This window comes from Protomyctophum parallelum (genome assembly GCF_964188405.1).
Source record: "Protomyctophum parallelum genome assembly, chromosome: 5".
Taxonomy (NCBI): domain Eukaryota; kingdom Metazoa; phylum Chordata; class Actinopteri; order Myctophiformes; family Myctophidae; genus Protomyctophum; species Protomyctophum parallelum.
In genome coordinates this window covers 27,834,133-27,849,312 of record NC_139702.1, presented here as the reverse complement: position 1 = coordinate 27,849,312, position 15,180 = coordinate 27,834,133, and the positions used below count along the sequence as shown (strand labels likewise).

The 15,180-nt window shown below is 44.1% G+C and overlaps 1 protein-coding gene across 2 annotated transcripts in view; it reads left to right on the top strand.

Annotated features, from left to right (window-relative positions):
* Window positions 1-380: 380 nt before the first annotated feature.
* Window positions 381-15,180, top strand: part of rab11fip4b (RAB11 family interacting protein 4 (class II) b) — a 48,389-nt gene continuing 33,589 nt past the window's right edge. For both annotated transcript variants that reach the window (XM_083766027.1, XM_083766026.1), the window contains exon 1: window positions 381-825. In XM_083766027.1, the coding sequence (XP_083622153.1) occupies window positions 748-825 (78 nt within the window). In that variant the 5' untranslated portion in view covers window positions 381-747. The remainder of the gene's footprint in view (window positions 826-15,180) is intronic.

Here is a 15,180-nt window from a genome sequence, read left to right as displayed (position 1 = left end):
CAGACAGACAGACAGACAGACAGACAGACAGACAGACAGACAGACAGACAGACAGACAGGTAGGCAGGGCCTTCAACATGCAAATGTGGCCTGAGTGGGCGGCGGCCAAGCATAGCGGCCAAGGGGAAGAGTCTGCAGCCCCCGAAAACCCGCCCCTTGAAGCCAGTTGCTAAGCAACCACCCAAGAGGGAGGAGGGAAGGGGGGGAGAAGGAGGGGCGATGAATTCAACAACTGTTGCCTCTGTGATCACTCAGTGCATGCATAGACTGTAGTGTGCGAGCACTGTGTGTGAATGTGAGTCAACCGGCGAACCAGGGAGAGAGAGAGAGAGAGAGAGAGGGAGGGAGCGAGTGAGTGAGTGAGTAAGTAAGCAAGCGTGTGTGAGTGCGTGCGTGCCAGAGCTTGTTCTAGTGTACGTGTGTGTGAGTGTGTGTGTGTTTGTGTGTGTGCCGCCAGGCGGCTGCAGTCTCTCCCCGGTTGCAGTTGGGAAAACCCATCCCAGCCAGTGCAGCTGGTTACAGCGATACAAGCGGCTCTCCTCCGGCTACTGGCTAGGCATTCTGTGTTGTTTGTGGTTCGGGACTACAATACCAAGCCTCGGGAGTCAGGACTTTACCCTTTGGACTATCTATCCCTGACAGACACCACCTCCTCCTCCTCCAGTGAACTGAACACCTGTATGTGGTGTAGTGCGAGCAGCGTGTGTTGTTCGCAGTGGACTTAGCCCTGGCGGACGGGGCAAGTGGATGACTTCAGCGAATGAGGGCTTGTCTGGCGGAGAGTGGAGGCAGGGGCACCATGGACCCCCCTCACTAGCACACAGGGTAAGAGAGACCACTGGCCGCCTGCTGCAGCCCGGGCCGGCTAAAAGGGGTCGGGGGAAGGGGGCGTCGGTGTCACATTGGGGGATTATAACGTGGAAAGAGATGGATAAGTGAAAGAAGTAAAGAGAGAGAGAGAGAGAGAGGGGGGGGGGGGGGGGGAGGATTGTGTGTGTGTGTGTGTGTGTGTGTGTGTGTGTGTGTGTGTGTGTGTGTGTGTGTGTGTGAGACCACCAGAAACACCACACCGTGGTGGGCTGATGTTTTCTACTTTTTAGTGTTTCTGTTGCTGTAATATTGTCCCTTTTCAATGTCTGTCTGTTGTCTCCTCTTCCTCGTCTCCTTGTCTAGCTGCGATTCTATCTTATGTAGATATAGTTGTGTGTTTCTCTGTGTGGCTGTGCTGCTGCTGCTGCTGGTGATGGTGGCTAGTGGCTACAGAGGGTTTCCATCTGACTTTGGCTTTCCATCTCTATTAGTGGGATTAATTGAGAGCTACCCCCTTGCATGAGGCCCGGGAGCGGATGGGATAGACTAGACTAGAGTATAGTAGTGGGGAGAGAACAGGAGACCGAAGGAGAAACAGATGGAGGAGGTATATAGGGATAAAACCCCAGGAAAGTGAGAAAGACAGACATGTAAGCCATGGCAAATCTCTGCTTCTTGGACCATGTGATGTCTGTAACTTTGGTTCTGTGTCCAATGGCATTCTGCCTGGATGTTATGATCACAGCTAAACACTGGTAGGTTTCACATGCAAGGAATACTGTTGGCGTGTTTGTAAAAGCAGTAAAGCACTGTGATAAAACCCTGAGAATAAACATGTTTCAGGAAGACCTTAACCCAAAAACAGCGTGACCATTATATACCCAGTAAGATGCCCTAAGTAAGGGCGAGAAGACCTAAAGGGCGAGGTCGCGTGCAACACATCCGCCTGGGTGACGGCATACTGCTGGAAGAGCGCTGGAACTTTGGCATGGGGGGCTCAGATCAACATAATGGTCAGGTCAGCTCCATACAGTATATGGAGATGATCCAGACTTCTTCATGTGTCCAGAGTTTGATGAGGTCAGTGTCGTGATGGAGACGGCCATATACCCATACGGTGGCGTGACGTGTCACCAGGCGTGACCAACTGACCAAATATGGACTGGTGTAATGTCACGAGGCGTGACCATATTATGGAGATGATGGGAGATGCAGGTTTTCATAGTACAAATGATATTGGCATTTTAAATGTTTTTAGCATAGCAATGCATTAATGCCATTGGCATAAATATTGAAGGAGTGATGTTTTTAGTTTATTGACAGTATTTTGCACCATATTTTAAAGAACAACAATATGCACTTAAAATGATTTGGTTATTTCGTGTCTGCTGTGCTGTCTAAGAAGTGACGTTTTGAGTCGTGTCCATCAGTATCACAGTCCAGACTCTGAGTTAACCGAGGACAGTGGCCTCTGACCAGATCATGATACTTAATCCATTTTACTCATTGGCTTGTTATTGGGTCATTAATACTACTTGTGGTAAGCCCTCTGGGTTATTTACTTACTGTAGTACAGATTTCAATGTATCCAAAACAGCATTTCATTCATCTAAAACAGTGAAAACTGTGTGCTGAAATGCTGCCCTTTTGTCTACCAGACAGCATACTGTATTTGTACCAGGACTAGAATAACTAGATTATCAGCGCTGAGCCCTGGATAAATGGCAGCTAATCTGCATCAGTCAGAGATGGGAACCTCTCTTGTATACTGTGTGGGTTGGTTCTTTGACAGAGAGAGAAACCGGAAGACAGAGGGAGTGATAATAAGAAATCTAACATAAAATAATATACATTATGCCTATCGTCCTTGCATATCTGTTCTCTTTGAATTACTTGACCGTTGCTGTGTACACACACAGCCAGGTTAAGTAATTCAAAGAGAACAGAACAGTTTGTTTGTTTCTGTGTGTGTGCGCACGCACAGAATTACAGAAAATAGTTACCACCTTGAAATTAAGAGATGTAGTATTTTGAAGGACCCTAAACAATAAACGTGTTCATGTTTTACACAGTCAAACATCATGTAGGCTTTAATTTAGAGTATAAAAAGGTGACAAGGCGTTGGAGCTTTTGTCCAAGCCTTTCACGATAATGTCTGAAACACACAGCTGACGACCACCTGCGGAGGGTCTGCCCCTCTAATCCTCATTCAGTGGATGGCAGCTAGAGGCCTGACAAAGTTAAGAAAAAGACAATGGACTTTCTGTAAAGAAAGACAGACGGATTCTTTTCAGTGGACAATTGTTTTCATTTTTCCTCACTGGCGTCATGGAGGACAGAACAGAACACACTGCAGCTCACACTTGGCTGTGTGACGATGGCCTTTTTAATTCAGCCATATTACCGGCTAGCGCCTGCCGTCTGCTCATCTTATTTTCTCCTTGTTCTATTGTAATTTACCTAATGACAAGGGCAACAGTCACCGTGGGCAATGTGTGTTAAAATGTAACGTGTCTTCTCATTTTGAATTCTTACAAAACATTCCATATCAGATATCACAGTGGTTCCTTCCCAGACCCAAAACTAGTGAAAATATGCATTTATTTGAGGGGGGATTGGGGTATGAAAATCTTTGGAAAAATTATAATTAAAAACAAAACAAAATGTAGGAAACCAAAAATAAAGGAGTATTTACGATTTACCCATAATATTTGGTCTGTGACCCACACTGGGAAACAGTGCTTTATCAAATACAAGACTGCAGATTTGCGTGACCAACACTGCGCACACACACACATGTACCGGTATGTGTTTTAATGAACAGAACTGTACAATTTGACCCAGCTGACGACTTTGGTTTGACTCTGTCATGCTAACATTGACTTTGTTCCTTGACTTGTTTTGATATGAGGGAGGAGTCTGTTGGCTGTTGTTTGAACAGGACTAGTTGTTGCTCAGCACTTGTTGCTCTGTGTGGGAACAGGGGGTTGACACCTTGAGGACAAACGGATGGATAATAAACACAAACACACACCAGGGTGTGTGACATTGGTGTTGGGTGTGACATGTTCCCGCAATATGACACTTGGTTGATTCTGTAGCTTAAGCTTGGGATTTAGTGAAATGTGAATGCACACATATGCTCGAGATGAGAGCACTTGAGTGAAGAAGTAGCTCCCACAAACATTTTTGTCTGTGTTTTACAAAACAAATTCTAGTCTCACACGTGGGGCGGTGTTTATGAAAACTAAAATAACACACCGCCAGATGGATGGATGGATGGATAGATCAATCTGGTGTCATCGCAGCATGATTCTATTCTGTGTATGATGGAAAAACAGAATAGCTGCAAATCCAGCAAGTTAAAGAAAGTTAACTTTTATTAAGCAATGAACAGTCGGATCTGCATTTGCATTTATCACAGCCCCTGTAACAATGAACAATTGAACGTGCAGCATCATAGCACTGTTTTTGTTGTTCAATCTGAGAAAAGGATTTAACATTTGTCTAAAAAGAATCACACAACATAATATCATGACACTGGTATTGATGTTTTCTCGCACACAACATTCGCGCACACACGCAGTCGCGCACACACCACACACACACACGGCTGTATTGACGGATTGTTCTTGGACACCATACACTGTTGCCACTGTCCTCGAGTTTCCCTGTGTGTGCACCCTTGTACACCATTATTAATTATGCTCCATTCATCTGTCACATTGTGAGAGACCATGTCTGGGTGAATAAACATTTACTCTCAAACACACCCTGCGCACACGCACACACACACACACACACACACACACACATACACACACGCAAATCTGCAATATGACCTTTTAAACAAGGCGTGCATTTCAAGCTCTCCACACATGCACGCACGCATGCATGTCGCACACACACATATCTGCAATATGACCTTTTTAAACAAGGCGTGCATTTCAAGCTCCACACACACACACACACACACACACACACACACACACACACACACACACACACACACACACACACACAGTTCAGTTATTATTTCACCCTAGGGATAGGCTATGCTACATGTGCTTCCACTCTCTACAGGTTTCATAGAGAATCCCTGTAGTTGGTCCCCAGGGTTCCTCTGCTGTCCTACATTGTCCATTGTTCAGGACAACATTCCTGGTAATCCAAGCAGTATAACTACCTGTTCCCCACAGGACTCAGGTGGAAATGTCCATTTACCACTTCAACCCTCTATACTTGAGTTAGTAAACTGGACATGGGTTGCCTCTGTTCTTGGCCTTACAGTAATTGCGTATTTTTATGACAAATAGCGAAAATAGACTACATATACAATCTCAGCAATTTTAGCTATTTTGTCCCCCCAAAATACTTTGGAAGATTTCCCAAAAATAGAGCTCAAATCAGAAAGCACCAATAGTGAATTCATGTTGTCATCAGCTGACTGAGATATTACATGCAAATGTAATTTTATATGAATGTAGGAGGTCTGACTGAACATTTGTACTGTACAGTAACTGTACCCCAACGATACCCCAGGGTATGGAGCAGATGCAAGATTTGATACCTGGTGATTGAATCACACCTTGACGTGCAGCTGTATATTCTTGTAAATATTGACTTTAACTGTCCATTGTGTCCAAGATCGTTGATTGAAATCGCACAATGAAAATTCTGTTTCAAGGAATCCCTTCAAGGAAGTATAGGAAAACATCAAAACAGTATTGATTGATATCAACTATCAAGCTGAAGCACCTAACAGTGGCCATGTGCCGAAAGAAAACGAAAATTACATTCAATCTTTGTGACATTCGGCCCACATCTAATGAAGACACAGAGCTTGTGTGAAAATGTAACTTCTGTACAGTAAGAGAGAGTGGATATGTAGAGTCGGTTGAGAGGTGTCGCTTAGATTGGAAGTATCTATCTGCCAGTGGAGTGGCGAGGGTGTACGCGTATCAGCTCAGCTGTCAAAAACCAATGTGCTGACAGTATTTATACTGTGTGAAATTGTGGCCGGATTATGAGTCATTAGTTCCTCCTATGCGTGTCTGTCTGTGTGATTGTGTCGGGGTCAACTATTGCTACAGGAGGTGAATCATACACATACAAGCAGACAAGAGTGTATATATACCGTACATAAAATATAAATGCATGCACTTGAAAAGCGAGCGATTTGAGGAGAAAAATACAGTGCTGAATCGATCAGTCTGTGAGGCTAATGTTTTTTGTTCAGTGGCTAAAGTATTTATGTATTTATTTTATAGTGAAACACCACACCTCTGTCTGTACAGTAATTCGGTAAAACTATGGGAAGCCCTATAGTGCCAACTAATTACCATTCACTGACCAGCTCAGTGGCCTTGTGGTTAGAGTGTCCACCCTGAAACTGGGAGGTCGGGGTTCGATCCCCGGCCGGGTCATACCAAAGACTGTAAAAATGGGACCCAATGCCTCCCTGCTTGACACTCAGCATTGAAGGGTTGGATTGGGGGGTCAAATCAACTAATCAAATGATTCCCGAGCGCGGCACGGCTGCAGCTCACCGCTCCTTGGCTGCGGCTCACCGCTCCAAGAGATGGGTCAAATGTGGAGAACAAATTTCACTGCAGTAACGTGTGTGACAAATCGTACGACTTTGACTTTGATGTTGATGTATTGACAAACCCACTTATTGAACACATACGTTGTATTTACTGATATCTCTCTTTTCATTTAGTAAATCCTCTGATGGCCCCACGAGATCTTGTGAGGAACCAACTATGGCCCAAACCGCACCAATGCAACTCCTTGCAACTCATTGGTATGGTTTGGGCCTAAGGCCCTAACGTAACTACACCAATAATTGGAGACGCAACGAAACCGATTTAGCGTTCGTCGCAGCGGTCTGATACGTCCCATAGAACGTCGGCGCATGTAGCTACATTGCGTCGCAAGTGATTCAATTCAAAGGAGCTTTATTGGCATGAGAAAACACTAGTTTCCGTCCAAGGTGTGTGTGTGTGTGTGTGTGTGTGTGTGTGTGTGTGTGTGTGTGTGTGTGTGTGTGTGTGTGTGTGTGTGTGTGTGTGTGTGTGTGTGTGTGTGTGTGTGTGTGTGTGTGTGTGTGTGTGTGTGTGTGTGTGTGTGTGTGTGTGTGTGTGTGTGTGTGTGTGTGTGTGTGTGTGTGTGTGTGTGTGTGTGTGTGTGTGTGTGTGTGTGTGTGTGTGTGTCTGCGGCTTTACGTCAAGTCGCAAAAACACTTGCCACGGAAACCCAGCGGTTTACATTATGTCGCAAAAATCATTGCTGTGGAAACAGATGTTTGTTGCAGCTCGGTGCACGTCAGTACTTGTGTGTGATATTGATATGTCCAGTTATAGCATTCTGTCGCACGCAGAGTTGCATGTTGCAAGGAGTTGCATGGCGAGTCATTGGTGCGGTTTGGGCCTTATTGTGTTTACTACTCAATACAAAGAGATAAACCCACCACTGAGAGCACAGAGCAAAGCTCTATAGAATATAGATGGTGCATTAAAGCTGACTGGTCATTTTGTAGTTGAACTTACAGTAGTTGTGGAGAGAGCACTTAAGCTCTCGAAGAAGAAATGAGACAGTGTGGGAGAGATCGAGAGAGCTGTTTTGACAAATGGTTGGAGAATGCTACCGCAGAGAAGCATTTCTTATCTGTGGAGTCCAGGCTGACATAAAATTATCTCACCCTTTTCTCTCTTTATCTCACATTCAATTCAATTCAAAGGAGCCCTCTCTCTCTCTCTCTCTCTCTCTCTCTCTGTCTCACTTTTCTCCATCATCCTCTTTAAGTAAACATTGTTTGTCTGTCTGTCTAGGTCTCTTTCTCCCTCTGTCTATGTGTCTCACTCACTCACTCGCTATCCCAACCCAGAGTTCCCCGCTAGCAGCCCCTACACCGAGGCTGGACATTTTGGCAGAAGAACCGTACTATAAGGAATTTAACCCATTTAGTCTTCTAAGTCTTCTAAATCCTGACAGTTTTCTGAAATAGGCCTATATCACTCAATATTTCATGTCAAGGACCCCAAAAATGATCTGTAATTGGCCTCCGACCCCCATCTGAAAATATGTTGTTCCAGGGACCCCCCAGAAGCAAAGATTTGAGTTTAAAAACGTTCCTTCTGAAAAAATATATTCCAAATTTGAGGCACATTTTCACCATTCTTCAAAAATAGCTAAATTATAACATAATGTTTAAAACACCAAAAGGAGTTCCCGCCCAAAATGGGTTAAGGAAAAGCTGTGGGCTCTCCAAAATCACTAGCTCATTTTACAATCCAGCCAATCGTTTTTGGAGAAATCTTGTTTGAGAGTAAAATGTGATCCGGTGGAAATTCTGGCTTAAGGGTGATGTTAGAGGAAAGGGGCATTGGGTCACCAACATCAGTAGCAGTCGTCCTCTGGAGGCTATGGAGCTCCATAGTCATTAAAACTGTCTCAGTGCGGCCTGGGCCGTGGCTCAGCGGTCCAGGCACCTTGGCTGGTAATCCAGCAGTGTGCCGCGGGTTCGACTCCCGATCTCGACGGCCTTTACTGCATGTCTTCCCCCCCACATCTCTCTCCCCATTTCCTGTCAGCCTACTGTCTTTTCCTCCATAAAATATATAAAATAAAGGCGAAAGCCACAACAAAAAAAATCATAAAAAAACAAAAAACTGTCTCAGTGCCACATGACGCCTTTGGACGCCTCCCCCTGGTGGCCAAGAGTGCCAATAGCGCCTTTGGACGCTTCATCCATATTTTGAAAATTCCTCTAATCTGGTGTGCAGGTGATGATATGCACATTACATGCACAATAGAATTACAATTTATTTATTTTATTTATAATGGGCTTCGATGGCAACGAGGGCCAAAACTGGTGTCCACCAGGTGGCACTGAATGAGTTTTAACATCCAGCTAACAATTTGTGCGATATGAGGCGATACAAGTGTTGTAGTTTTCACAAACCCAAATTATGCAGCAAATTGTTACACCACACACACTGTACAGTACATAGATTAACATTATAGGACATGCCATATTGTTTCACTTGAGGTGGTTTTCTCTCTTGTTTTCTGTGCTTTTGCCATGGCTGCAGGGCAAGTTCAAAAAGCCTCTTCTCTTGGATTGATGATGATGGCTTGAAATGCATGGTCATCCACACATCATTCTCCACGCCGGGGCCAAAGGGGGCAAATTTAATGATTCGTTCAGCACAAAAATTGTATTGACCCACAGCACTCAGTCTGCACTGAGATGAAGAGAGAGAGGTGGAGTTCATCGTTTTAATGTTGGCCGTAAGAATCTAGCTCAACTGGATGAAAGGAGTTTAACACTTGAAAAACTGTGTGTGTGTGTGTGTGTGTGTGTGTGTGTGTGTGTGTGTGTGTGTGTGTGTGTGTGTGTGTGTGTGTGTGTGTGTGTGTGTGTGTGTGTGTGTGTGTGTGTGTGTGTGTGTGCGTGTGTGCGCTTTACCATTTGCAGCAGCAGTGTAGGGTCATCACGGTAAGAAAGAAAGGTGAACACACCACTGAGAATAGTTTTAGTTTGCCCTTCCAGACTGCTTGAATCTAGTTTGCGTCCGAGCATAGGCATGGTAACGCCCCGCCTGCCTCTGATTGGCCTATACCGACACTGCCCGTCTTGACTGTCCTCCGAGGTGGATATACCTATGCTGGATAGTCTGATCATGCGAGGTTACTCCGTGGTGGGAAATAATAAAAATAAGTAATAATAAAAAAGTACGGTATGATACAAGAGAACTGTCTGTAACTTATTTTTGTAGAAGAGGCAAACTAATATTGTTTATGCCGTTTGCTTTGATGGAATAATTGATTGAACGTTGTACTATTTGGGTGTGTACTTTTTGTTTTTCACAATTTTGCAACCCATTTTTTCCACCCAGTGTCAATTATCTAATGTAATTCTGGGCGCCAACCTGGGGAGGGCAGCGGGCTGACCTCATGCTTCCTTCTATGCATGAGGAGTCCAAGCTGCTTGTTTTCACCTGACAGGGGGGAGTTTCCCCAGCCGGACGTAGCGCGTGGAAGGAAGGAAGGAACACATACAAATAAATTACACAATCAACACAAAACACTTCATTTAGAAGTAGAACACACCCAAATTAAATCATATTACGGCATACCGGTACATGTTAAATCAATTATTCCATCAAAGCAAACTGCATAAACAACATTAGTTTGCCTCTTTTACAAAAATAAAACTTACAAGTTAGTAACAAGGCTGCATTCTGTCGCGCGTGCCAAGCTGTCATTCTCTTGTATTATGCTCGGACGCAAACTAGATTCACATTTTCAGACTGCCTGAGTCTTCAACACAACCTCTTATAATCTGCCACATGGGTCTCAAGAATATACTCTGAGCAGATGGCCGTTTAAAATTGAAATGGCTCCATCGTTGCTAACTTCAGGCTGTTAGAATTGTCCAGCATCATTAAAAGGTTTCCCTGATAGAATAGTTTATTGCGACCGAAGGTCTTCGATATCTCCCTTTTGACTGATACCTGTCCATTTAAACTCTAGACTGGGCCTGCCCCAAAGTTATTTGTTATCTATTATCTATTCTTTCAGAGCGAACGTTTTCTTTTTCTTTTTTCGACGTCAGTTAAGACACTGCCACCGCTGACTGAAGACATGAAGGGCTGTATTTTGCGTGTCTTAAGCACCAGGTCTTATTCCCTAACTTGAGTAAACTAAAGACCTGGAGGCGTGATCAATGCTCTTTGGACACTCAGAATAGCCAAATGGCATTGATCACGCCTCCAGGTCTTTAGTTTACTCAAGTTAGGGAATAAGATCTGGTACTTAAGACACGCAAAATACAGCCCGAAGACTCTTCTTCATAGTTATGATTTGCTTTGGCAATTGGTCAAGTTAGTGATATCATAATGTCATCTGAGTGTACGTACAACAACGTACAGACGGTATTGATTGAGTAATTGAGTTTCACCAGGTACATTTCAGCAACTTCCTTCTGCATTACTCACTATTTGCGTTTCGGTTGGTTACACAACGTTCATCATTAACATAATAATCATGGTTCATATCCTCACAGAACTTGTCTGTCACACTGTTGAAAGACAAAAGACAGTACCATAGCGGCCAGTTGAAGGTGAGATTAGTGTTTCATTACCGTAAAAAATATATTATTTTTAAAGATGCACTGCGAGGTTGTAGCTGCTGTCGCTTTGTGTGTGTGTGTGTGTGTGACTGTGTGTGTGTGTGTGTGTGTGTGTGTGTGTGTGCGTGCACGTGCATGCCAAGCGTTTGTGTATTTTAGATTATTTGATGCATTTTAATCTTTTTAAAGGTTTCCTCCACCTTCCATGCAATCCATTTGTTTTATATTTTCCTAGAGTGAAGGTCCCCCATGCTCACGCACGCACACTATTTCCCTCTTCTCTTGTTTTGTCTCCCCTCCTCTGTTCCTCTCTCAGCTGCGGTGGCTGAATTATAGATGTTTCACTCATCCTTCCACCCCGTTTGGTTGGCTCAATTTATTTTTTGCTGTCTTCCCGTTCTGTTCCGTCTCTCTACCACACCTGATACACACACACACACACACACACACACACACACACACACACACACACGTGTGTGCGCGTGTGTTTGACATCCAGAGACAGAGTTTGCTGAGCACACATGCTCTCTTTCAGCTGCTAATGAGCTTCATGAAGCTGTAAAGAAGAAAGACGGGCTTCTCTTCAAAACAATAAGTTTAATAAACGGGGTCGGATGCAGAGGCTGCAATCGAATTGATCGAAATGATTGTGTAATAATTGCGAAGCCACTGCGACACTTATCTTGGTATTCTCCACTGATCGCTAATTTAAAATGATAAACTTTTTAGATTTTTAATTTTAACGAGCACACTTTGCAATCTTGTTTTTATAATAATAATACTAATTATTATTAATCAATGATCAGCTAACCTGTGTTCAACAGTCGTCTGGCTTGTCTCTAAGCAACATTTGAGCATTTGGAGAGTAGTAATTTAATTTACACACACACACGCACACACACACACACACACACACACACACACACACACACACACACACACACACACACACACACACACATACACACTTAAAATCTTGGAGTGTTCATTTAACTCCCAAGTGTCAAACTGCGTTAAACTAACAATAAAGAGAGTTGGAAAGACACAGAATGGTTTTCCCTGACTATACTCATCCATTCCGTCTCTCCTCCTCTCCATGCCCTGCCCTTGGTATCACCTGGGAGGGAGCGTAAGGGAGGCAGAGGAGAGCAAGATAAGGAGGTTAGAATCGGGGTCTTTTAACTAGGCCAGACCCTGTGGGGGACCTCTGTTGGGGCTTCGTATATAAACCGCTGATGGGTTTTTTAATTCTATTTAATCTATTAAAGATATGAATAAGGGATGTGTTTTCACACCCTTAATAATGATGTTGAAGCAGAAGAAACGGCTTTATAAAGGTTTTCAGATAAGGGAGGTTGTACCCTTCATTATCAACAAAGCATAATTTTCATCTTTTCATCACATCTTATGGGTGTAAGTAAGACTTGAAGTGGATTTTGTTGCCCACTAAACACGGGCTCTAAAGACGAAGAGATGTCTCTCTCTTCAAACTGTGACTGTGTGTGTGTGTGTGTGTGTGTGTGTGTGTGTGTGTGTGTGTGTGTGCTGTGTGCGCGTGCCTGCTTGTGCGTGCGTGCGTCGGGGCTGCGGGTGGGCGAGAACGGGAACTTCCTGTCTGTATCTGTTCGTTGATCACTTTACTCCCTAACAACATATCTTGAAATCTAGACGCTAGATTTCCTTGGAATTGACTGCCGCTCACTTAATGTGCTCCCTGGAGGATGATCCCTATTAAACCATAATATTATTTGTCTTATTGTATAGCCTTTCCTCTAGCACTAGCTCTGGTTCATAGTGTTAAGGATGAGATGTTAGGCCTGGCGTCAAAAGAAAAAGAAAAAGGTTCACTCTGAAAAAATATGTATTCAAAGATTTGTGCCGCATTACGATTTTTCAAAAATGGCAGACCTACAATCTCGTAGCACGCCACTCGGTGGTGCGCTATGAGCTTGTTGTAGATCTGCTATTTTTCAATAGCTAAAGTATAACACAATGCATTGCTTAGTTAAAACACCAAAAGGGGGACTCCCAAAAATAATATTTTAACTGGCATTACATTTTGTTTGACTTGATTGATCCCACACATCCACAGGTAAATATTGCGATGGCCTATCTAGTCTACAAGCTCACAGCGACTCGCAACGTGAGGCGTTGTAAGCTTGCAGATTGGCTATGTTTTCCCTCTTTCTTATATTATTTGACGATGTGGCCCATATTTTACCAGTTTTTAAAACATACTTTTTGATTACGTTTGATGCAGTTATGGCCTTATTTATTTTCTCATTTTTTGTAGGTATTGAAATGGTCCGGTCCTTTCTTAAAACTCCTTAAATTTGGCACTTCACTGTCATCTGGGGACCCCCGCAAAATCATGTGGGGGACCACCCTGGGGATCGTGAGTGACCTTCAGGTTGAGACCCACTAGTGCCACCTTTCTGCCTTTTGGCATTGTGTGTGTGGGGGGCGTTGGTAAGCCAGGTTTTTTGTCTCATTTAGTTTAGTGGCAGCTTTTGGGAAGTTGAGCTTTATACAAAACAAAAATGCCGTTTATGTTGTGCCTTTATCCAAAGCGTGTGTTACAGTATGTGTCACATTCTCCCAATTACTCACCAATGGTGGAGGCAAATGTGTATGGCTCTAACCTACTTATACAGTATCTGGAGCCGGGTTATAGGCCGGGTTCAGTGTCTTGCTCAAAGACGCTATACGACACGCAGCCAAAAAGTGCCAGTGATCAAACCTTGGCATTCCATGACCATGACAGCCTCCTGAGCTTCTGCCGCCCTTCTAGCTTTCTGTTGAGCCATCTTGTGTTTTGGTCTAGCCCACAAGTTATCAACACAACACAATGTTGTGGCAGTTGTAGCTCCCAGTCATCCAGGACCCATGGTGGTTAGATCAAGTACACACACACACACACACACACACACACACACACACAACACATACTCACATTACGCGTATGCAAGCATGGCGCACACACACGTACGTACATGCACGCACTCAATCATCACTCTGTTCCCTCTCTTGTTAGAGCGGCTCAGGAGTCACTGGCAGGGATCCAAATGAACTAATTCCTAATCCACACACACCCTCACGCGTCGCGCACACACCCTCAAGCAGGCGCGTGCACACACACACACACACACACACACACACACACACACACACACACACACACACAGAGAGAGAGCTGGGGGAAGCCACCAAATTCCTGCCAACTGTCACTTTGCCGTTAACAGACTTCTTAGCAAAGCTTTATTATTAATGCAGGGCCTTAATGACAGTGTATGTACATCATGTGTCCTACAGTGTGACATTGTAGCATTCATACAGTATGGGGCAAACATAGCAGAGGCATGTATGCACGGGCGCACAACCTCACGCACACAGCAACAACTGTTCTAGCATATCAAGCGAGGGGAAAATCCCTGGATTTCTCCTTGCCATGAGATATTTTATGCACCATGCAAATGTTATGTCTAGCTAGCTCATTTCTCATGTACATAGAGCTGGAGCAGAGGTTACCGATGAAGGTGAACCCGAATTCGGAGAGCCCTACTGTACCTAGCCCACCGGTTATCGTTTATGACTGATGTTTTGTCAAAAAATGGTTTGTCGAAAACCTTTTCTAATCAATTAGCGAAACTATGTTATTTCATCACTAAAGCCCTATTACACGCTGCGTTGTGAGCTAACCATTTCAATATATATTTTTTTTAACAAGAATGATATGCACCGGGGTGGCAGGTTGAATGTAGAGTAGACACATCGGCTGTCTTATTGTAGATAACAATGTTGTCCAAAAAGGCAAATACCGGCCAATGTATACTGTAGGCCAGTTGCAGTTGGTTTGGAAACCTAACTGTAAAATACAAATCTGAGATCCTTAGATTAGCCAAAATGGCAGGGTAGATCATGGGTATGTCTACACCTCCCCCCCCCCTCCCCCCCGGTCATCTTTGAGCAGGCCACCATTGGACAGGTTAAGAAAATTGTGTCTGACCCCTCCCATGTACTATACCCTGAGTATCGGCTAATGCCATCAGGTACGAGGTACGAGGTCCATGCGTGCAAATATAATAGGTATACAAGCATTCCTTTGTCCCTCTGTCAATCACACTCCTTAACAGAGTACCTTGCAGAGGGCAGACAGGGTAGGGGTCGAAGGTTATGAGGTGATGTGCTTCCTCTTTTGCACTAGGTATGGTGGTGTGTGGTTTTGTAATGTT